This window comes from Anser anser, assembly GCF_964211835.1.
Source record: "Anser anser genome assembly, chromosome: Z".
Lineage (NCBI taxonomy): Eukaryota > Metazoa > Chordata > Aves > Anseriformes > Anatidae > Anser > Anser anser.
The window spans coordinates 40,209,087-40,234,387 of NC_139723.1; the positions used below are offsets into that span (position 1 = coordinate 40,209,087).

Sequence of the window (25,301 nt, forward strand, 5' to 3'; positions counted from 1 at the left end):
ACAGTAGAATCCAGCCCTTTCACACTCTTCTTCTTATAACAATTTATTGAGTTTTTGTATACAGGCTATATATGAAGACACTTAATAATTGCTGTACTCATTTAATTGGAAAGACTGAAAGAGGTCAACAACTCAGATGACCTTTAAAGAGAATTGCAGGATACAGATTAAATAATAGCTGTTTGGCTTCTCGAGTTAACTCAGTGAAAAAGTTCTTCCAATCTCCGTGATTCAGAGTTTATAATAAAGCCAGATCTTCATGTCATCTCACTACCAGATTACATATTCCATCCCTGCCTGCTTTTAAATATCCTACGGTTGCAGACCTGCTCTTGTATCTGTGCCTGATGGACACCTGGGGGCAGCAGTCGCTTGACTCTAAATTGATTAAGCCCAAATGTTTTTCTTCTTGAGAATGGTTTTGGCATTTGTGAAAATTGCTGAATTGTTCAATGTTCAGACTAGAATCTTACAAACTCAGCCAACCCCCATCCTGCCAGATTTGTTATACATGTACATGGTTATGCATTTTATTACTTCACCAAAAGGTCTCAGCAGTTGCTTAGACATGTATTTATATTATAAGAAAATGTGTCAGTCTGTATTTCTACACTGCTGTTTCTGTACCAATGCTGTTAAGATAGCTGTTTTTTGTCTTCTTTGAACAAGAGAAGAGCCATTAAGTATGCTTCACTTAATTGCATTACAAAACTAACAAATTATGGTCCCTATTAACATAGGTAACAGTATCAGAATGCAGAAGCATTAGCCTGCTTATTGCCCTGTAATTTTTCTCACCTCCTTTAAGTTAAAATTTTATAGAAAAACAAAACAAAACAAAGCAAAACAATTTATTTTGTATAACAGTAGCTCATTATTTATGTGATTGATCTTGATTTTAAATATTCGGAGAAATAGAATAAATGGAAGAGGTTCTAGCAAAATTTTTAACAGCCCCATCCCCTGGCCTTCTAACAATTTTCAGTCGATTTATTATTGCCTTCAGAAATTCACCTGGTAAATGAAATATATAGTTTTTCCCCTACAAAAGGTGCAAAGTCAGAAAGCATGTGAGACTGATTCAGCTCTCTTGAGTATGTACTCTGATATAAGCTGTAACTTCCTAAGCCATCAGTGTGCCCAGGTTGCCATGAAGGTCAATAGTATCCTGGCTTGTATCAGAAAGAGTGTGGCCAGCATGACTACAGAAATGATTGTCTCCCTATATTTGGTATTGGTGAGACTGAACCTCAAGCACTGTGTTCAGTTTTGGGGCCCCCACTGCAAGAAGGACATTGAGTTTGAGCATGTGCAGAGAAGAGCAATAAAGCTGGTGAAGGGTCTAGAAAACAGGACTTGGAGAAATAATTGAGGGAATTGGGGTTGTTTAGTCTGGAGAAAAGACTAAGGAGAGACCTCACTGCTCCCTGCAACTAACTGAATGGAGGTTGTAGTGAGGAAAATGTTGGTCTGTTTTCTCTGGTAAAAAGCAATAGAATGCAATAAAATGGTCTCAGCCAGGGGAGTTTTTGATTGGATGTTAGGAAGAATTTCTTCATGGTGAGAGTGGTCAGGCATTGGAACAAGTTGCCCAGGAAAGTGGTGGAGTCTTCATCCCTGGAGGTATTTAAAAGGGATGTGGACATGGTGTTAAATGACATGGTTTAGTGTTGGGACTTGGTAGGTCAGGCTGATGGTTGGACTTCAAGGCCTTTTTAGAAACAGAATATTCTACAATTCTGTGATTCATGTGTACTTATTTCTTTTTTCTTAAAGATCTTTGCCACTTTCAGTGCACAGTATAGACACTACTCGTTTCATGAAGGAAGGAAGGAAGGAAGGAAGGAAGGAAGGAAGGAAGGAAGGAAGGAAGGAAGAAAGGGAAAAAAAAAAGAAATAATATTGCACAAGATTATAATATTATCCACTCAGGCCATCAGTTGACTTGGAATCTCAAAATTCCCTTCACAGACATCTGTGCTGAAACTAATAACATATCAGTCTGCCATTTTGCCAGCCTTTGTTTAGGTAAACCCTAAAGGAAGATGAGCTACTTTTGTATTTTTTAGCACCAAATAAATACTAAAGTTCAGGAACATTGAGTTACACTGAGGTGTCTTCCTGCCTCACAGGCTAGAAACTGAAGAGGTTGTGAAATGAGAAATTAAGAACACAGAACAAAAAAACAAACAGTAAATGTTTCTCCACAAAATTTCCTGTTATATCCTAAGCCTAAGCTTTTGAAAAAGAACGATTGTCAGCATTTTGCCAGGATTTTGAATACTGAACAAAACAAAATAGCCAGCGTCTGGTGAAAGAGACATATGGCTTGTAAAACTGTAGCTGGAATGACTTCACTTAGCAGAGTTATAAGGCATGCTATAATGAAAAGTGGTAGTCGACCTTAAAATTACTAGATCTACCTGAAATATTTGTGTATGTGTGAAAGAGTGTGCATGCATGTGCTCACAGGTGCATAAACATGTGTATGTGTGCATGCATGCATGTATGCACAGTTGTCTGTGCAGGAAAGGTTTAAAATTCATGTAGTTCACTGAAAGAAACACACTTTTCAGACTATGATTTTAATCACCATAATGATGATTAACTCACTTCTGTAGAGTATAATCCTCAAACTACAGGTCAGGACACTCACGTCATGAAGTGTTAGATGGCAGAAGTCAGAAAACAGCAGCAGCAGTTTAATTTCCTGTGAGCTGTCCAGCTCAGTTCTGCCAATGTTGGAAAGTGAGAAAAGGCTGGAATGACTGAGAGCAAGTGTTAGTTAAGGAATTGCCTTTCATTACTGGCGATAGCTTGGTTTCTCTAAAGAGGGAAAATAAACATAAATATTTGCAAACGGTTATTATTACCATTTTCCAAGACTCTGTTTTGGAAGACTCCAGCTGCTAGCTGCTAGCTAGTATAGCCTCACTGTAGCATACAAAGGAAAGGTCTTGCAATGAGTATGACTCCTGGTGAAACAAGTAGGTCTTTAGCTATAATAATATCCAGATACTGTCCTTATACTAGATAAATCAGAAAATCACATTGTTTTCAAGTTCCCAAATTCCCTTAAATAAAATTTTAAAATAATGATGTTTAATGAAACTTTTAAAAATGGTTATCTAACATTCTGCTACATCTATTGACATGCTAAGAAAATGAAATCAAGACTCCAAACATCTTGATAAGGCTTCCAAAAAACAAACAAACAAACAAACAAACAAACAAACAAAACTTGAAAAAGACCACAAATTTCATCTTCATTTCAGATTTCCTTCAGAGTCTGAAAAATCTCGCTCAGCTCTTCCAGGCAGTAGATGATGAACCGTAATTGTTTCAGCATTTCTCCAGCTGAATTGCAGGCTTAGCAACATTAAATTGTACATATTTTTGTCAAGTTTAGTGGGGTTTAGTCTTTAATTTTAAACTGTACGAAAGCCTCACTCTAAAAGAAAACCAGCAAGGAGCCTGTTTGAGGAATGAATGAAGATTTTTACCTTTTAAAACACTACATTTTTTTTGTGTTGTTGTACTGTCTTTTTTTATGATTTTATAGCAGCTGCATATTCATCATTTATGCATTTCTTATGATAAGAAGTGCTTTGCAGAATATTAATAACAAATATTATTTCTTATTCCATGAGAATAAAAATATGTACAGTCCTCAAATTATGTATTATGTAAGAATTATAGAGACAGTAATAATGACAAAATAAAAGTTGCTGTTCGATTTGCATCTAAAGCTGCATTCAGAATTTCTTCTTTCAGTTTTCTGTGTCATGATCATTTTTTGAATGACAATTAAATATTTCTAGTTAATTAAATTGCAGAAATATTTGCAGAAGATCTTTTTTTTCCTTCTGTTGGTCTTATTCATCCAGTTCATGTAAAACCATCAAAGAATGTGCTATTTTGAATTCAGTTTGTTTTATTTTATTCTATACAATATGTCAGTTAATTGACTTTTAAAATAAGGCTTATTTTAGTAACACAGGTGTCCCCTATTTGTTTCCATTAAATAATTCATAAGTACACATGTTGAATTATCATGTCATTGTCTAAATATAAGGCTTTGTTTCTATCTGTTTAAATGTCAAAAAAAGGAAAAAAAAAAGACAGTTTTCCAATGGGAAATTTGGAAAAAATAAATAATTATGCCACATGTGCTGCTTAAAGTTTGAATTTCACCTTGAAGTTGAAATTAGTTGAAACTTTCTTCATAATTTGTGAGTCCATTTTATTTTGAAACTTACAATTAAATAAATCCTTATTCTCAGCTATGGTAGTCCTCTTACCACATTCTGAACTAGTGGTTTTCAGTGGTATTCAGCTAAAAAGTACTAAGGTATAGTCTGTAATTTTACACCAAAAGTCATAGTAACAGCAGAACAATTGATTCAAAACATAACTGGCACCCTCTGCAAAAGCTGCGAATTCTACTAAAGAATTAGGACTCTCTGTGACAGCACATATATTAATTACTGACAAGGAATTGTCATGACTTTAACAACCTTAAGAAAATAATGTTTATATCCAATATAATCAATATTTAAACAACAACAACAACAGAAGTTATCCAGCCGTACAATTGTGTGTGTACGTAGTAAGAAGGAGGGGTGGGGCAAAAGGGATAATGGAAAGACAGGAAGCAGTTGAGTGTATTTGAATGTGACTACAAATGTGTTAATATTTTTCTATAAATGCATTAATTATTCCATAACAACTTATCTTGACTTTTTTTCATAACTACGTATTTAGAGATACATTTACCTCCAGAGTTCTAGTGGAATCACTGAGGGGAAAAGCCTAATATTTTCTGGATCAGGCTAGGAAGAGTGAGAGTAAAGACCAAAAATTGAGAGAGCAGCTGAGACATTAATTAAATGACAAAGCAAGAAATGAGTTGTTAAAGCTAGTATAAATTGACAAACAAGACAAAAAGAAAAAAAAATGGAATAAATTAACAGTGTAGAGCTGCAAAGAGCCTGGGAAAAACAGTAAAGAAGATTCTGCTTGGCACAATGAAGCAAAGGAAACCAGCTGCAAGACTAAAAGAGTAAAATGAAACAGACAGAGCAGTACAGATGATACTGTGATGTTGTGTTAGAAGCTAAATGCTAGGGAAGACAAAAAGACAAGTGGAGCAATTATGACTACAAGATTTTGAGATAGCAAGCTTCAACCAGAAGATTCGGCTCTCTGGAAAAGAATCTAAAGATATTTTTTAGCAATCTTAGATCATAAGATTGGGGCAGACAAGTAAATGAATAAAAACATGAAAATTTAAATCTTTTGGTTTAGTTCCTCACACAGGTCTAGTCTTGAATTAGGTCTGGAGAGAAGCAAAAGAGGCAAGTTTTAGATAAGCACATCTAAGACAATCCATACTTTTGTATCTTACAGAACAATTGAAAATTCTAGCCCATAGGTATGGTCTTTTGCTTAAAACAAATAAACAAACAAACAGCAACAACAACCAAACAGCCCCCTCCCACAACATTATCTGTTCTTTAATAGTGGTGGCAATAAGCTTGTATCAAGTAAATGCAGTGACTTCCCATGTGCTTATCTCTGGCTTTTAAACTCCACTGTTCGTGTCTGAGACAAACATTTTATATACAATGAAAAGAGGAGTCTATACTCTACCTGGTCAGACAGAAGTGGGCAGTGTTGGTGCAAGAATGGTTATTTCTAGAATCCCAGCAAATGATCGTGGAGTCCTTCTTCAGCAATGCAGGTTTTTGGACCTACATTGAATACAGTCTGAGATCTGAATTTAATCCCATAGTTATTTTTCATAAACAAGCACAGTGACAAGTCATGCATCAAGTCGATTGAACTTAATAATTTTATGTCACCTCTTTAGAAGTGATAGATTTTACTCATGCTGTTCACCTCAGAATAAAAAATTATTTAAAAAAAGGAAAGAAAAGCAAATGATCAAAACGAAATGCACAAAATGTCACCTTGCATGAACAATGCAAACAAAATTCTCATACTCAAAGATATATGTAAAAACCTGAAGACATGTAAGTAGTAATTAGAAGGAACTGTAAAGCCAAAAAACATAAATTAAGTTACTCATGTTCTGTCTACTTATCTTCCCAAGAGCAAACTCAGTCAAGAAATATTTTCTCATCAATATGAAGCACAGATTTAAATCTGGCTCAACGTTAGAGAACATAAATTTCTGTAAGAGGTGCAGTTCCCTGGAAAGGACAAACACAGTCAGCCAAAATAAATAAATAAGGAAATAGGTAAGTAAGTAAAACTGCGCAATCCTCTTGGCTGTACCAGAAGTCTGTAAGCTGCGTTCACAGTATCATAGAATCTCCCAGTGTGTCAGAGGTTTTCTGTCAACCTAAGCATTTATACTGCTCGATTGCTAAAAAACGTGTTCTCAAACTGTTTGTGTGATATAAAATAAACACCATAAAAAACTGGAAAATTTTATTGCTGCTCATAGTCACAAAGAAGCAAACACAACCAACATTAGTAATTGTCATGGTAACTGGAAGCAGCCTAGACTTAGGAGCTCTTACCATGCTGTGTGTGATAACATATTATCCATATATCAAGAAAACAGGATAATTGAGAAGAAAATACTTATCTGTATCTGTTTGGAACTTATATTAGTTCCAAAATTCCCATGCTCCGTCCCATTCTCATACAAAGCACTTCATACAAAAAGCCAGATTTTGCCCTCTGGCTCTTCACTTGCTATTCCATCTTCACAATTGCTTCAATGATGAATATTCCACTGCCTGTCTTGTGACTGCCCACTCAGTGACACACACATACAGTGAGCTTTCTTTCCCTTTCTCAAGTCAGATCTACAACAGCCACTGGAGCATCTGTTGGAGATGGAAATTACCCTTAAGTGTGATATGGAAGAAACAATACATAATGTATACGCATCTTTTCATATAAGTTGTCTGATTCGATGTCACTTTGCCTGCTGGAGTTTTGCCTTTCCATTTCCCATTATTTCAGGAAATCAAAATGTGTCAGTTTTCCTTATTTGTTTTGTATTTTCCTTTTTATAATTAGCTCAGGTACTTCTCTTGATGTTTGGAGGGAAGGGAGAAGCTAGGCATTAACATTCAGAACTTAACTCTGCCTGCTTGAGTTTGAAACTTGAAGCTCTCTTTTTCCAGTCGCAGGTCCATAAACTGACTAGAAGACTTTATTATTTATTTATTATTTATTTACTATCTACCTACCGTTTATTTATTTATTTATTATTTCCTCTTTTTAAGCTTTATTATTTATTTATTTATTTTCAAAAAATAGAAAAGTTTTAGGATAGATCTCACGATCTTTGCTACTACAGTTACTCCATTTATATGAATTGACCTGAAAATAGATCATGAGAGAGAAAGAAAGACAGTGAATACATTCATAGTCTAGTAGGTGGGTGGGTACCTCAGCCATGGACCATTCTGATTCAGAGACATGTTATGCCAGAGTATCCCATATCCTATGGAAAAGTCCTGTCACTGGGTTATATATTCTTGGTATCTCATTTTTTTTCTTTTTCAGGGATGAAAGGAAAGGGATACTTCAGAATTTATTGAGCTTTCCCTGATGTTGATGGCAATACTTCAGAAATTCTGAAGATATTTCTTTCACCAATCTCTATGCACAATACCTGGGAATACTTTTAAAGGTGCATTTATTAAAGTTACTGTTTATATATGAACTTTGAAAATGATACTGCTGAAAGGACCTGTGCTGTGCCTGTGTTTTGCTGGCCAGTTCAAACTGTTCCTCTGTGGAACTATTAAGCTTGAAGTGGGAACTGAAATTTTGTACACTGAGAACTGATATTTGGCACAGAATTTGCCTTTTATTTGGAAAGCTCTCAGCAAGGAACCTCCCCCACTGCGCTAAGCTGCTTCCAGTGAATGAAGTAAGCAGACATGAAGAGGCATTCCTAAATAAGCTACTTTCCAACTAGGTCTCTGTGTGGCTTGGGAAAGTAAATTCTAGACTTATGGCAACAGCTACACCAATAAGGAAAGTTACATTATTCCTATCTTCATTCTGTTAAACCCCTAAGAAACTCATTCTCTGTAGAGCTAAATAAAGTCCAGTAACCTGACAGAATTCACTTAATGGAAAAAAAATCTATAATATGCATTATAAATGAAGGTAAAACTCAATCTGAATTTAGCAATATTCATAAAAGGCAAGTTAACGGTGCTGCATGCGCTTGGAGTCAACGCTCTACCAACATGCACGCACAACCATAAACTTTCTAAATATATAGAACATTGCTTTTACATATTCATAAGAAACCCGAGTAAGTCTATATGTACCTATCCACGCTTCGTATTATAATTATCTCATCCAGACCGCAGGGGCGGCTTCGACCGGCTCCCTCTTCTTCTGCGCATGCTCTGCCCTCCACAAGGTTCCTGAAAGTAACAAAATGTGATTGACACCAACTTATGCGAGGCTGTCTTTTCTCGTGTTTCGTTAACCCTTGAAACCACACTGATACTGTGATTATCATATAACATTAAACAACAAATTTTAACAGTTTACTCAGCGTTTTTCACTGTTCTATATCAGTAACTGCTACTTCTTTATTGATGGCATAACTTCATTATATATGTGTTACATCCCATATTGAGGACAGGCTCCCTTCTTATACCATTTGCCCCACAGCAGTCCTTTTCCACTAACTCTTCATTGGTCAAACAACTTTGCCTGGCAATCAGCAAACCCCCAGCAACTTCTATGCTTTAATGGAGGGAGAACAAGCAACCCGAGATGGCAAGGCATCTCCTGAATCACCCTTCTTTGTTCCCTCTAAACTCTTTACATTCCTGATGGCCTCATCATTAAGAGTCTGGTGTTATCACCAACCATGGGGCTTGTTGACCCCCATGGCCACACTCCCACATCTCCCCCTTCTTTATCAACATCAACCATCTTCTTGACACGAATTATTACTCCGTATGTCACAATATGATATACATTCAGAATGCAAAATAGATTTTTTTAAGTTTTCATGTTTGTAAAGCCATGATATTCTAAGGCAGTTGGTAGTGTTTTTTTGTTTTGTTTTGTTTTGTTTTATAATTTGGTCTGTTATACATTATAAGAATTCAATAATGTATAATATTATAAGATCATAGGAATCATAGGATATCCTGAGTTGGAAGGGACCCACAAGGATCATCGAGTCCAGCTCCTGGCTCCACACAGGTCCACCCAAAAATTCCCAAAATTCAGACCATATGACAAATAGCACAGTCCAAACGCTTCTTAAACTCCGACAGGCTTGGTGCAGTGACTATTTCCCTGGGGAGCCTATTCTAGTGCGCGACCACCCTCTCAGTGAAGAACCTCTTCCTAATGTCCAGCCTGAACCTCCCCTGCCGCAGCTTGACACCATTTCTGCGGGTCCCGTCACTAGTCACTAAAGACAATAGATCAGTTCCTGCCCCTCCACTCCCCCTATTGAGCTGTAGACTGCGATGAGATCTGCCCTCAGCCCCCTCTTTTCCAGGCTGAACAGGCCAAGTGACCTCAGCTGCTCCTCATACGTCTTCCCCTCTAGGCTCTTCACCATCTTTGGATCCCTTCTCTGGACGCTCTCCAACAGTTTTGCGTCCTTTTTGTACTGTGGTACCCAGAACTGCACACAGTACTCGAGGTAAGGCTGCACCAGCGCAGAGTAGAGCAGGACAATCACTTCCCTCAACCGACTAGCGATGCCGTGCTTGATGCACCCCAGGGTACGGTTGGCCCTCCTGGCTGCCAGGGCACACTGCTGGCTCATATTCAGCTTGCTATCAACCAAAACCCCCAGATCCCTCTTTGTGGGGCTGCTCTCCAGCATCTCGTCCCCGAGCCTGTACGTATAGCCAGGGTTGCCGCATCCCAGGTGCAGGACCCAGCACTTGCTCTGGTTAAACTTCATGTGGTTGGTGATTGCCCAGCTCTCCAATCTGTCCAGATCTCTCTGCAAGGCCTTTCCACCCTCATTTGAGTCCACCAGTTTAGTATCATCAGCAAATTTTCTCAAAACACCTTCTAGTCCTACATCCAAATCATTCATAAAAACTTTGAAGAGAACTGGCCCTAAAATGGAGCCCTGGAGGACCCCACTAGTGACCAGCCACCAGCCTGATGCGGCCACATTTACCATAACCCTTTGAGTCCTGCCCTTCAGCCGAATGCTCACCCATCCTATGATGCTTTTGTCTATCTGTATGCAGGACATTTTGTCCAGCAGAATCCTATGGCAAACTGTGTGGAAAGCTTTACTGAAATCCAAAAAGATTACACCATCTGGTTTCCCTTGATTGAATAGATGTGTAAGGAATGGTCCAGCAATTCATGTCAATAAGGGATTTGAAGGGTTAACATTGAGGTCCAAGTATAGGTGATAAGAGAACAAAGGGATTTTTTAGAGAAAACTGCTGACCACTGCATGGGATGTTGCGAGAGTTTCTGAAATCTGGCCCAGAGGCTACCAAATAAGGAGGAAGGGGGAGCTGAAGCATGACTGAAGGAGAAAAGCGTGAAAGGAAGACCATGAGCCTTCAGCCTGAGCGACCCCTGAGAGACCACCAGAGACTGATACGCAGGTGCCCCTGGGAGGGTTTCGGATTCTGGAAACCAATTATAATAACCCTGCCTCTTCTAGAAGTAGTAATGAATATGTATTAGCCTAGGAGCATAAAAACCAGCCGCTTTACATAACAGGTGTGTGTCCTGGTGGAGCAGAGACTCCCGGCGCACCCAGTGCTGTTTGCTTGCCTGTATTCGTTTAATAAATTGTAAACTTTGATTGTAATCCTATCTGGGACTCAGTCATTTGTAACAGATGGGTGATGTTATAATATATAAGATGTTATGATATATATCAATATGTTGACATTTACTATAACATTTATTATAGCTTTATAGCTTTGATATTTTGGGAGGTGATAAGGATATAGGTAGTTCTACTAGGGCACAAGCTGAGTGCATGGGAGTTCTCATTGCCAGTTTATATTACAAAAAAAAAAAAAAAAAGAAAAAAAACAGTTTGCATTTGCCATTGTCTTAGAAAATTTATAAATAGCATTCACTTTGAACTTTTGTATTTACTAAGAGCTAAGATGTAACTTCCTCGAAGACAATCTTCAGCATCCTGTACTGAACACCCTGCAAATAAATACAACTTTCCTTCTACTACACTGAAATGTACACCAAACATGGATCGATTGGTTCATAAACCAGTTTCCCAAGTTAATGAGTAGAACATCTATAAAATCCAGCATGTTTTCATATTTATCCTTCATAGATAATAATGTATGTAAAATATTTCTTGGATTCCAGCAAAATAAATGATGAAAATTTCTACCCTAACATTGGTTGCATCTAAAACTTCCATTTTATTCTTCAGCATATTAGAAGGCCCTCAAATAATTTTATAAACTTAAGAAGTGTTAGAGAAAAAGCAATCCTTTGAGTCTTAGAATTAAAATACATACTTGCAGCTCATTGCTGAATAAATGAAAAAAAAAAAGTGTTGTTTTGTCCTTATGGTATATCTTTAAACAGTGTCAACACCCTAAGCAGCTTGTTCATGTCATTTTCTTTAATAAGGAAACATATGAAGTGCCTTTTATTTCCAAGTTAAAAAAAAAATACACTAAAAATAGTAGAAAGGAATTCTAAATTAAGGGAAGTAGTACTTCTTAACCCTGCCCCCCTAAAAGGAAATCTGTCAGTGTAATTGAAGAAAACTATTCTATAGATTTAAAACCTGGAAACCAAAAAGCACATTGATGCCTTCATTATTGTTGTTGAAGTGGAACCGTGTGATTCTTTCTTCACTTCACCTAATACAACGATTTGGATTCTAGCTGTATTTCCATAGATTTTCTTTTTTCTGTTTTGTTTCAATTTTTATAGCAATTGTTGATAGTTTTCATTTTCCTACAAATACCATTCTGAACACTTTAAATCATCTTCCTGACACTAAGATTTCATATTCAGTGTTTTGGTGTGATGGATATATATAAGTACATTTTATTTACAGAGATTTTTGCTAATCTTTTCTTGTTAAGGAACACCATGCTGCTTTTCTGTGTACATACTGCACATACTTAACTGCTGCATACTTTTTCCTGATTAAACATAGTTGATTTTTATATAAGTATATTGTTTAAAACATGCATATGCCATTTTAGCATTTAAAAAGCATATACTGCTTTTGAAAGCTATATATAATATCTGATATATTTTTCTGTCTAAAGCATATGTCTCTAAAATAATGATGCACAATTAGACATACATAGGTAGAGGGAGCAAATATCCAGATAGTTACTTTATTATATAAGATTATTCATATGTGACTATTAATATATTTAATTATGTTATGACTATAAATATGTGCTTCAGAAATAGATTATTTTAAAATACAATGATGTCAGTGGTTTTCCTGTCAGTCCTTCCACATGTCTCTCATGGTTAAGGACTCCCTGACATGTAACTGTTTGGCTGGTTTTTTTTTGACTTTTTTTTTTTTTTTGGTTGCACCATATACAATCAATTCCAAGCAGCAAAATAGGAACTTTTTGAAAGTAGAAAACAGTCCCAAGTTCTATGAACTTACAACAATTCTTCTATTTATGAGGATACATATTACAATGACATATGCACAATTCAAAGGGGCATGCTGAGAATAAAGGCTCCAAGCTTCTGGGCCTTATCTAACCATAAACTTGGAAAACAACAAAACAAAACAAAACAAAACAAACACAAAAAAAAACCAGTAAAACAGTTCTATTTCTTACTCTCTTCATCTCTAAAAAGGATGATCTTTTCTGCAGGAAGAACACTTCAAAGATCTTTAGGGCTCTTCAAATGCCAAAATGTTCTGATTTCTGAAAGTTTCGTTTTAAAGAAAAAAAACAGTTTTTTTCTTTAAGAATGTATTTCTCTACAGTGTCCTAATTGTCTCCATATGGGAAAAGCCTGTACAAGAATCAGTGAAGACAATGGCATAAATCAAGGGTAATGTTAAAGAACCTTACAAACGATTTCAAAATTGTTAACAAATGTGATCTTTTGCTGTGGGATGTTTTCTGTGGTGTGTTTCAACTTAGCAGTAGAATGTTTACTGCACTCAACCATATGGAGTTCTGTAGATGCGTGTTTCCTGAGAAGTCTGACACTGAGAGGAGAACTTTCTCTAGATTAGAGACAGTTGCGCTAGCAAATACTCAGCTTCACTTCATTGCAGCATGCTGCACTACAGAATTGCATAGGAATATATCAACATTATTATACAAGAGCAACTATCCCCGACTGTGGTGTTTTAACACCAGTAGGTAGCCAAGCACAATCATTCTACTGTCTCACAGTCCCTCTTTACAACGTTGGGGAGAAAATGTGAAAAGAGCTTGTGGGTTGAGGTAAGGACAGGGAGATCACTTACTAGTTACGGTTGCAGGCAAAACAAATTCAGCACAGGAAAGATTAATGTTATTTATTGCCAGTTAATAACAGCCCAGAACAGTGAGAAACTAAAAGCAAACTAAAAACACCTTCCCCCCATCTACAGTATTCTACCTCCACCACCCAAGCAGTGCAGAGGAATGGGGAATGGGGGCTCTAGTCAGTCCCTGATGCTTTGTATCCGACGCTCCTTCACGGTCCCTCTCTGCCCCTGCTCCCCGTGGGGTCCCTCCCACGGGATGCCGTCCTTCCCGAACTGAGCCTGCGGGGGCTGCCCACAGGCAGCAGCTCTTCAAGACCTGCTCCCACACGGCTCCGTACCACGGGGTCCATCCATCCCCCAGGAGCAAACTGCTCCAGCACGGGTCCCCCACGGGTGGGCGGCAGCTCCCCCCAGACCCCCTGCTCCTGCGTGGGCTCCTCTCCACGGGCTGCAGCTCCGGCCCGGGGCCTGCTCCTGCGGGGGCTCTCCATGGGCCGCAGCCTCCTCCAGGCCACAGCCACCTGCTCCACCGGGGGCTCCTCCACGGGGGGGCTGCAGCGTGGAGATCTGCTCCGTGTGGGACCCATGGGCTGCAGGGGGACAGCCTGCTCCACCAGAGACATCTCCACAGGCTGCAGGGTGTGAGAAACACTCTGTAGCCAATGACATAGGCTCAGGCGAGGATCTCGGTGAAATAGCAATTTTATTCGCATCCCACAAGCAGGAGCACTCCTATTAGTCACACAATACGGTTTATATACTTTATTTCTCGATGATTGGGACCCTCCCCTGTTTCCCCATTGACTGGGTAGTCCAGATTCACAACCTATCCGATGCTTCACAACAATACATGGCTTTCAGTTGCCAGCCTGTTAATTTTCAATTTTCTTTAGCTTTTTTACTGTTTAAAGTGGTAATGTTTCTTCACTTATCAGACTAGACTTGACACCATGATTTTTGCCTCATTGCTCTAAGGAGTCTGGTTGTCTGCATTTTACAAGGTCATCTGCTAAGATTTCTTATCACTGCAAGCATATTTCAATATCACATTCCTTACCTTTAAACAATGTAACTGTGCAAAACCAACATTTTTATTCCCACAAGAGGAACTGCTGCTGCTGCGTGCCTGGAGCACCTCTAGCCCTTCTTCTGCACTGACCTGGGTGTCCATAGGGCTGTTCATCTTCCAGCTTCTCACTCCTCTCTCCCAGCTGCTGTTGCACAGCAGTTTTTTCCAGTGTCTTAAATTCACTCAGAAGCCTAACAACTATCACTCCCTGGCTTGTCTCTGCACAGTGGTGGGTCCATTTTGAAGCTGACTGAAACTGACTCTTACCTAATGGCGCAGCTTCTGGGCCCTGCTCACAGAGGCCAACACATGCAGCTTCCTGCAAAACCTTGCCAATTAAGCCCAATGTATTAACTTATTCAAAGCTGGGAACCTCGCACCACACTATTAAAATTTTATTCCCTTAGACCAGTGTTCCTCGAGGTTTTTAGTCTATAGATCATCTAGACTTTTAAAAATGCACTCACACAACTGCACACCTCTACTTTTAAAGCAGCTGGCAAGAGAGCTGAATGCTGCTGTGTCATGTATGTAAATAGTAAGTTATTAATATATATATAAAATCTCTATATTAGAAAACAACAACAACAACAACAACAAAGCCAACAACTAATTGTAGAGTAGCAAGAAAAAAAAATGTGACACTTGGGATGCCAAAGGATACTCATGGCAGTCACAAATTGACTCAATTGACTCAATTGTCACAAATTCCCTCAAGGCACTTGATATTTCTCTGAATGCAATATTTTTATGGATTATCTTCTGCTGCCTTGTGAATAACTTGTGACTTAACCATCGTTGGGCTAAATGACACTGCAGATGTTCTAATGAGTTCTCCAAAAGAGAATGAAAATACAGTTAACGTTTGGTTTTATGCTGGAGTAGGAATACATCTTTAAACATCTTTATTGTAGGTGGAGGCCAAGGAAGGTAACTACAAACTCCACACAGATGCTTAGAGAGGTCCATACTAGCCTTCTCATGCAATCTATGAAGTGTCCGGTTGATTGCAATTAAAGCTATGCCTCTGTAAATTTCAGGAGATGTTGGCTTATGCTTCTATTGAGGACTAGTGACTTCAAGTGAAGTCTTGAGGGTGCAGCCTACAAATTATATTGATTTGTAGGAAACAAAGAGTTCAATGTTTGGATCCTCAGAGTCTTTAGAGGCAAGCCAGGTCTACCGTGACATGAAATGCACATCTATCTGTCGTGTTAAGGGGTGTAGCCGATTAACCGTTACGGGTCCGATTGGATTCAGGGTACTGGACTATCACAATCACAGATTCACCAATAATGCATTAACCGATACGGGTATAGTCAGATTCAGAGCACTGAACTACCACAGTCACGGATTCACCAATAAAATATAACCGCCCTTACTCTAGTCGTGTTCAATGAGAACTATCATGGCTAGGAACAATACAGTTAGGTGCAATTTATTACAGCAACAGGTGCACAGGTTCTTTGGATTGCCGGCGATAATTTACTGTCTGCAAAAGCAAGCTAGCACACATTAAATACACAGGTGCGCAGCCTGGAAATTAGCGCATTAAAAGGCACAAAGACTCTATAGAGATTTCTAAGTTTCTGTGGAGACACACAGTATAACCAAGTGTTCAAATCTCACCCAAAGGCATCCTAATGGGGGAGAAAGAGAGGCTCAGCCTGTCGAATGATCCCAGGAGTCAGGAGGTCCTCGGGACAGTGTATTCCCTCGTGATGGTATCTCCCCTGACAATGGTATCTTAATGATAATATCTTCCCCGACATCCCCTCTCTCTTAGGCCAATTTATATTATTTTCTCTCTTTTAGGTGGAGCTTGAGTGACTCTAGTCAAGCATATCTTAGTTACAATTGGTGAAAAGTTTTCCTGTCTCCATTTAAAGGAATAGGCTCCGAGAAATTCATAGTGCATGCTCAGTGAAGGGTAGTCGCACCTTGGAGGTGGGTAGCTTTTGGGATGGAGGTGTGTTTTGGTATTATAATGATATTATAATGAGCAAAAGTACACCAGAGTACAGCATTTGTCAAAACATGACAGGTCGTTGGCTCAGGGAAGCAAAAAATGCGGCTTATCGGTCTCGTGCACAAGAACAATCGAGTCCCCACCTGGTCACAGAGCCTAGCTGTGGTGTCTCCACTCCACTCTACCCTCCGTACTGTTTCTTAGAGCCAGCACACCAGGTTCCCCCAGTGTGATAGCATCTAAGGTTGGAAGCTTAGGGAATGCTCAGGTAATGCAGCTACGCCCTACCCTGAAAGCCTCTTCAATGCTGTACATTTTCTTTAAAATGTGAATGTTAGTTTTATTTTCCTAGTTACTTTAGGCAATTGCACCACACTGTCATGCTAGCAGAGAGAGCACAAGACTGAAATCTCTAAAGAAAAAGGGAATCCTTCACAAACATTTTGTGTGTCAAATGGGCATGTGACTTCCTGCTGTGAATACAAAAGCTGCCATTTAACTTGAAAACAGAAATAAAAGTCATTTTTAATTGTTCCTTCATTGTTGAAGAAGGAAAGGATCCCCAGGTGTTGCCACTTTGGGAACAGAGTACTTAATTTATTTTAATTTTAATTTTAATTTTTTAATTATTTTTTTTTGAAAGTGGTAACACACAATTGTCTGATCTTTTTTGCCCCTCTCCATCTTTTGTCATGGAGGACTGTGAAGAAGACTTCTAAATGAAATGGATGACTGTCCATATGTGAACTGCAAATAGAGGAGGGAATCAAGTTTTGCAAAACTGCTGCTCTTCCTTTCTGTCCCCTTATATCTCTGGAAAATTACAGGGAACTCCAGATCTCTGTAAAAGGCAAAAAGCTCCTAAATTTACTGTAAAATACACTTGCCCTAGCAGTTCAAGGACTGCTTTATATTTAAGCTTTTCTGAAACTCTGAAGATAATGTCCAAGGCTTTAAAAATATATTAAAAATAAAAATAAAGGTAAAAAGGAACGATGAAGGAGAGCCAAGTAACCGCCCAAGGGGAATTCTGAATTTATATATGCATAGGTGTAAATACAGCTGCAAGGTAATTAGCTGATTCTGCTAAAGATTAATATGCTCTGTCCTGGAGGCAGATGTTCTTAATGTTTAAATTTCTGAAAATAAAAAGAGACGTTAATAGGTGTTACCACCAGAACTCACAATTTCTCTTTACCTGCATCTTATATAGATATATCTATACCATATACTGTGAGCATACACACTAATTTTCAATAATTACGTTGGCTCTTTAAAGAGCTACTTTGTTAATCACTAGCTATTATTGAGAACTTTTGTCTGGTGTACTTTTTTTAGGACCTTTTTCTTCAAACTGAAAGGGGAATTCAAAATAGCAAGCAGTTTACAGAATGGTATTAATCTTAATGTTCCATTAAAAACTTGAAGATATACCTTTGTAAGATATTTGTATTATTATGCATTACGAGCTGAAAACTGGAACTAGTTACTTTCACAATGGAACACCCCCTTGGGAAATCTCCATTAAGGGGCAAGCTGTGGTAATAGCTATGACCATCCCAGTTGCAGTAAGCCATTGAACACTGCTCTACAATGTTTGACAGTATATGAATCTGTCATTCATAGAAAAGTGCTGTGAATGCTTCAGCCTCTAGGATCCTATAAACAGCTTAAATGACTGCTATAGTTCATATTCTTTTATTTATGTAAGAGTATATAAAAAACAAAACAACAACAACAAAAAAACGATAACTGAATTTTTCCTTACTTGGTGACATATGTGATACATAAGGTCAGGGATATACACAAAAAAGATGTTGGTTTTGCTGCCTTGGTATGAAGTTTGAAGCCAGGATATGTCTCAGTAACCTTCACTTTCACACCAGAGAAGCAGAGGAACAGTAGCACAAGCAACAGATAGATAGACATAACTGGATAAGGGAAATGCTAGCTGAAATTCCAGTAGAAAACAGATCTGGTTTGTAGCTGTATACATTTTAATTCTTTATATTCAGATTTTCTGTCTGTTGAGCAGTTTTAGGTTTAAGTAAAAAAGTCCTGTCTTGTTGGAGTTTGTCAGTATTTCTAACAGACTGTATTCTTTATATCATCTGTTAAATTATACAAGCATCAGCAAACTGTTGAACTGTATGCTTATGGGGCTGGATGATGAAGTGTTTTTTATAATACAGCATGGGTAAGTAGCCCCACTACAGTTAAAGCTGAGTTTTGATTTCCATCGCTCACCTCTAGCACGTAAATTCAGCTCAAGTTAAGTAAGATCTGTTTTTTATAAAGGTCAAATACCACCTTTCCTTTTTTTATTTCTTAAGTGTGAACTCTTGCATTTTACTTTTCAAGTCAACTAACCTTCCACTTCCTGCTGACAAGGATTACTCAGCATTTTAATGTAGGTGTTTTTTCTCATTAATTTCTACTAAAACCAACAGACAATGCAGAATATATGTATATAAAGCAGAGGCAGTTTTAAATTACAGAACAATACTAATTGAAGTTGTCCCTTATTTGTCCAAACCTAGATCTCAACCACATGGAAACATATTTTAATAATGTAACAATTTTCACAACACTATTTTGTTCCTGTTGGTTACATACTGGCTCTGAGATGTAAACACATGCAAATGCTCTAGCACAATGATAGAAGTGTGAGTGCATTGGAAACATAGTAACTGTGTCAACACTGCTGCACATCTGAAGCGTTGTTGAACATGTTATTTCCTTAGAGAATTACTGAAGACACAAGAACCAAGTGAAACTTTCTTCTAACTGATCTCTCAAAGGAAATAAGCTAAATGAGTTTTCAGACCTTAAACAGTGGTCCATTTTTTTATTTCTTATTTTTTTAAGCACTGCTGTGAGTGAGTAAGATTTCCCACATGGTCTGTGTACGCATTCTCCTTGACACTAGTATCTTCTTCAGAATGAAAGCATACAACGTCATGACTTACAAATAGGTGCCCTGTTTCTGTAAATCCTCCCAATTAATCACTCCAAGACCATAATAATGGGCTTTATTTTTGTTATCAGCCCATGGATGTGGTAGTTGGTATGTGATGATCTCTATAAATATGTTCCTTAATAAAAAGGATATTCATTGAACACCTGTGTCTTATCCTTAATGAAATGATACGTGACTATAAAGGAATTTTAATTAAATCAATAACTCTATTTTCAGAATTTTAGGCCTTTAATTTAAAGAGAGCTTCCACCAATAGCATTGGTTATATGTTCCACCAATAGCATTATCTTAAGGAGTCCTGTGTATGTATGGTACTTATTAGAATTGAATGTGATGGAAGGCATTGACTTGCCTTTTTCTCTGGTGATATCCAAGGAAGCTGTGGTCACCCAGCACATCTGAAAATTATGGCTATTTCCTTTAAGGTGATCACTTTTGGATAATCAGCCTTTACAATTTTGGATAGCATGCTAGTTAATACATGTCTTATTACATAATGCGTAAACACAACACTACTGTCTACTACACAATTTCCATTACACAACACTACTGTCTTGCTAGGCATACCATTATCTTGATCTCTGATGTAGTTAAATCTCATTAATTTTCAAGTAAGAGTGCAGGGTTTGTTATACAATGTGCTCTTTTAGTGAATCAGTTAACCAGTAGAACTGATACAGTACTCCCTTAAGCAAAAAAAAAAAACCAAACAAAAAAAAAACAAAACAAACAACAACAACAAAAAAGCAAAACAAAGGCTTTTGGTACTGTCTGCCACAACATCCTGCTAGCAAAGCTGAGAAAGTGTGGGATAAATGAGTAGACAGTAAGGTGTGTTGAGAACTGGCTGACTGGCCAAGCTCAGAGGGTGGTTATCGGTGGTGCAGAGTCTGGCTGGAGACCTGTGATTAGCGGTGTTCTCCAGGGGTCAGTGCTGGGTCCGGTCTTGTTCAACATGTTCATCAACGACCTTGATGAGGGAATAGTGTCTGCCCTCAGCAAGTATGCCAATGATACAGAGCTGGGAGGAGTGGCCAACATGCCAGAAGGCTGTGCTGCCATTCAGCAAGACCTGGACAGGCTGGAGAGCTGGGCAGGAAGAAACCAAATGAAGTTTAATAAGAGCAAGTGTAGAGTCCTGCACCTGGGAAGGAACAACCACATGTATCAGTACAGGCTGGGGGACGACCTGCTGGAGAGGAGCTCTGCGGAGAAGGACCTGGGGGTCCTGGTGGACAACAGGTTGAGCATGAGCCAGCAGTGTGCCCTCGTGGCCAAGAGGGCCACTGGGATCCTGGCGTGCATAAAAAGGAGCGTGGCCAGCAGGTCAAGGGAGGTGATCCTCCCCCTCTACTCTGCCCTTTTCAGGCCTCACCTGGAGTACTGTGTCCAGTTCTGGGCTCCCCGGTACAAAAAAGACAGGGATCTTCTGGAAAGAGTCCAGCAGAGGGCAACAAAGATGATACAGGGCCTGGAGCATCTTCGCTATGAGGAAAGACTGACAGACCTGAGTCTGTTCAGCCTTGAGAAGAGAAGACTGAGAAGGGATCTTATCAATTTTTACGAATGTCTTAAGTGTGGGAGAGAGTGGGATTTGGCCAACCTCTTTTCAGTGGTTTGTGGGGACAGGACAATGGCCAAATGGCCAACGGCAATGGCCAAAAAATGGAACACAGGAAGTTCCACACCAACATGCGAAAGAACTTCTTCATGGTGAGGGTGACAGAGCACTGGAACAGGCTGCCCAGGGGGGTTGTGGAGTCTCCTTCTCTGGAGATATTCAAGGCCTGTCTGGATGTCTATCTGGACAACCTGCTGTAAGGAGCTTGCTTTGGCAGAGGGGTTGGACCCGATGATCTTTTGTGGTCCCTTCAAACCTCTACAGTTCTGTGATTCTGTGGCCTCCCCCCCCCTCACCCCCCGAAAACAAACAAACAAACAAACAAACAAAACAGAATTATTTTGAAAAGGACATAAACATGGAACTATTAGTTTTAAGAGACAGATATAAAGCTTTAGAAACTCTTACACTGGGTAGGAAATGTAATTGTCTTACTTTGTTATTCTGACAAATTACTGCCTAATATGAGTCTTTTACAAGCCTTCTGAAGTAAGTGGTACAAGAGACTGTCAGATTCTGGACCTGGATATGAATGGAGCACCCTGATCTGGCATATATATTTTGAACAGCAGATGTGGTATTTCCAATGTATATATGTATAAAAATAGATGTATATTATATATATTTATATGTATAATATATGCATGTAAAAATATATGTCATGGTCCTACTGTCTGTGTGTTTTGTGAAGTGTACTCATGACTGCTTTTATTTCCTCTCTACTAAGCATTTGTGGAGATATGTCTATATGGAAAGGGTAGAATGATAAAGCAAGGAATGATCACTTTCCCACAGAAAAGTGCATCTTCAGTCAGATATACAAAGTTTCTCTGAACTACATTCATCTCTTGGATTCCACCTGCAAGGCTCTCTACTGTTCTTGCATTTTGAGTGAACAAAGATTACTTTAGTAACTCTATTGAGTTGATGACCAGACAGACATCTCTCCAATCAACAATAACTGGAGCTATAATGCATCCTACATTTTACAATATAGTTTTGTTATATTGAGCAACTCTTTTCTAATTGCCATAGAAATTGAAATATCAATACAGTAAGGGAAAGTGATAATGTTCAGTTGCTTTTTCCCTAGTCCCTTCCCCTGCTATGACGAAATTTTACATCTAGCTGCAGAGAAAAACATTCAATCCAACTAGTTTTTATAATTCATCTGGAATCTTACTTTTGAAATCCCTGCATGCTAATCTTCCAGGTCTTCTTCTCTGATTACACTAATAATTCATGAGTAAGACCTGTTATTCATTAGCAATGACATGTTTTACAGTTTTTAAAAGGACATTTACCTAAGTTTGTTTTAATCGGTTATCGTATTTTCACATACTTAGTAGCAAAGTACCTAGCAAAGAAGTACCCTCAAAGAGTTTTGAGTGGAAAACCTAACTTAATGTCTACCGCTGAATGTATTCCTATAAAATACAAAGATAATATGCATAACACCTTCTTCAGTTCACGGGCAACAAAGTGTTGTTGGTTATTAACTATAATATTTGCATATAATCCACTTTATGGCTATTAATAGAAATTGAAACAAAGTCTTTATCACTGTACAGATAACTCTGGAGCTAATCTGTGAAAAAAACACTTTTGAGTATTCATGCATATCACTGTTACGGTTGTACACAAATTAAAGTCAAATCAAACTGCAATTCGTTTCCACAAAGGCTAGTCAAAAGTGAGAAGTTATCCATATTCTGCAGCTGCAGGTCACAGAATTACACAAACTTTCCTTTAAGCATCTTGGCCTGAACAGTTGCGATTTACCTCTCATAGGCATTAATACAACACAGGCAACTGTAGGTCTCATGAACAAATGTTTTTATTCTTATCACTAATTTTTTCATTATGTTTTTTATATGTTACACAGTCTATCCATAATAACAGCCTGTGCTGCTTAATACAATTACTAATTCTGATGTTTGCAACTTTTGTCTAAAGAATTAAGCAAATGGTCTAACCAAAGTGTATGTCCTTCTCTGGTACAAGACCCACCTGTGGTATACTCTCCAAAGTCATAGCAGTGGGAGTGACTGTTGATGAATAAGAATGTTATATAAATAATTTACATGGTAAATTTCCATTAAGACACATGGAAAATAAGGAAGTGACTGGAGACAACCAACAAGGCTTCAGTAAGGGCAGATCATGCCTGAAAAATTTGGTGGCCTTCTGTGATGGGGTTACATCATTGGAGGATAAGGGAAGGGCAACAAACATCATCTACCTGGATTTGTGCAAAGCATTTGACATTGTCCCACACAACATCTTTGTCTCTAAATTGGAGAGAAAAGAATTTGATGGATGAGTCACTTGGTGGATGAGGAACTGGCTGGATGGTTGCACTCCAAGAGCTCCATTCAACAGCTTGATATTCAATAGAGACCATTGATGACTGGCATTCCTCAGGGGTTGGTACTGGAACTGGTGCTGTTTAAAATCATTGTTAGTGACACTGACAGTGGGATTGAGTGCACCCACCACAAGTTTGCTGATGACACTGAGCTGTGTGGTGCAGTCGGCACTCTGGAGGGAAGGGATGCCATCCAGAGGGACCTGGACAAACTTGAGAGATGGGTCTGTGCAAACCTCATGAAGTTTAACAAGGCTAACTGCAAGGTCCTGCGTCTGGGCCGGGTCAGTCCCAAGCACATGTAGTGTCTGGGTGGAGAATAGGTTGAGAGCAGCCCTGAGGAGAAAGACTTGTGTGTGTTGTTTGATGAAAAACTGAAGAGGAGCTGGCAATGTGCATTCACAGCCCAGAAAGCCAATCATATCTTGGACTGCATCAAAATAAGCATATCTAGCAGGTCAAGGAAGGTGATTCTTACCCTCTACTCTGCTCTTGTGAGAACCCGCTGTGATGTCTTTACCCTGCTAGGCAGCTAAACCCCACCACAACCCCTCGCACTCCCTGTCCTCAAAAGAAGAAAGTATACTGGAAAGAAAAAAAGGCACATGGATAGATAAGGGTAATTTAATTGAAAGGAAAAGAAAGAGTGGAAAAGCAAAAACAAAAAACAAAACAAAAACAAAACCCAAAACAAAACAAAGAAAAAAACACAATGACAAGCAAAGGCCATACGGAAGCACAGAGGGAAGCAAAAAAATCTCTACTTCCAACGAGCAATGTTAGGCCGCACACTGGGAAGCAGGGCTTCAATATGTGTATCAGTCATTTGGGAGGACAGACATCTTGATAATGAGACCTCCCCCTCTCTTTCCCCTTCCCCACCTTTTGTTGCTGGGTGTGACATCATATGGCATGGAATATCCCTTTGGTTGGTTTAGGTCAGCTGCCCTGGTGATGTCCCCTCCCCACCTCTTGCCCACCTCCAGCCTACTGGCTTTGGGGGCGCTTGGAGAGAGTGTTGCTGCTGTGCCATCACTGCTCAGCAATAGACAAAACACTGGTTTGATACCGGTACTGTTATAGCTACAAGTGCAGAGCACAGCACTGTATTGGTCGCTGCAGGGAAAGTTAAATCCATCCCAGCCAGACCAGAACACCCACCTGGAATACTGCATTCAGCTCTGGGGTCCCAAACATAAGAAGTGCACAGACCTGTTTGAGCAAGTCCAGAGGAGGGCCATGAGGATGATCAGAGGGCTGGAGCAACTCTCTTACGAAGACAGAACGTGGGATTTGGGGTTGTTCAGCCTCGTGAAGACTCCGAGGAGACCTTATAGTGGCCTTCCGGTACATAAAGGGGGCCTACAGGAAGCTGGGGAGGGACTCTTTAGAAGGGAATGTAGTGATAGGACAAGGAGTAATGCCTTTAAACTAAAAGAGGGTAGATTTAGTTTAAATATAGGGAAGAAGTTCTTTAGTCTGAAGGTGGTGAGGCACTGGCACAGGTTGCCCAGAGAAGCAGTGGATGCCCCATCCCTGGAAGTGTTCAAGAACAAGTTGGATGGGGCTTTGAGCAACCTGGTCTAATGGGAGGTGTCCTTGCCCATGGGAGGAGAGGTGGAACAAGGTGACTTTTAAGGCCCCTTCCAACCCAAACCATTCTATAATTCTATGATTCTATATTTTTCCATGTAGTTTCACCTTGGTATTATTGCAACAGTTTATTTTGTGTTTAGAAAATAACACATGTTATGTCTGGTGACATAGATGCTTCTAGAAGGAATGGATTATATGTTGGCTGGGAAGAAAATTTTCTTGAGCTCCTAATTCACCATCCT

At 39.0% G+C, this 25,301-nt stretch overlaps 1 protein-coding gene across 1 annotated transcript in view; it reads left to right on the forward strand.

Moving 5' to 3' along the window:
* LOC310889551 (uncharacterized protein) overlaps window positions 1-10,824 on the forward strand; it is a gene marked incomplete at its 5' end in the record, with an annotated part of 69,478 nt that extends 58,654 nt beyond the window's left edge. The window contains one exon of the mRNA XM_083817136.1: window positions 7,549-10,824. Coding sequence (XP_083673262.1) covers window positions 7,549-7,583 — 35 coding nt within the window. The 3' untranslated portion in view covers window positions 7,584-10,824. The remainder of the gene's footprint in view (window positions 1-7,548) is intronic.
* Window positions 10,825-25,301: the final 14,477 nt, after the last annotated feature.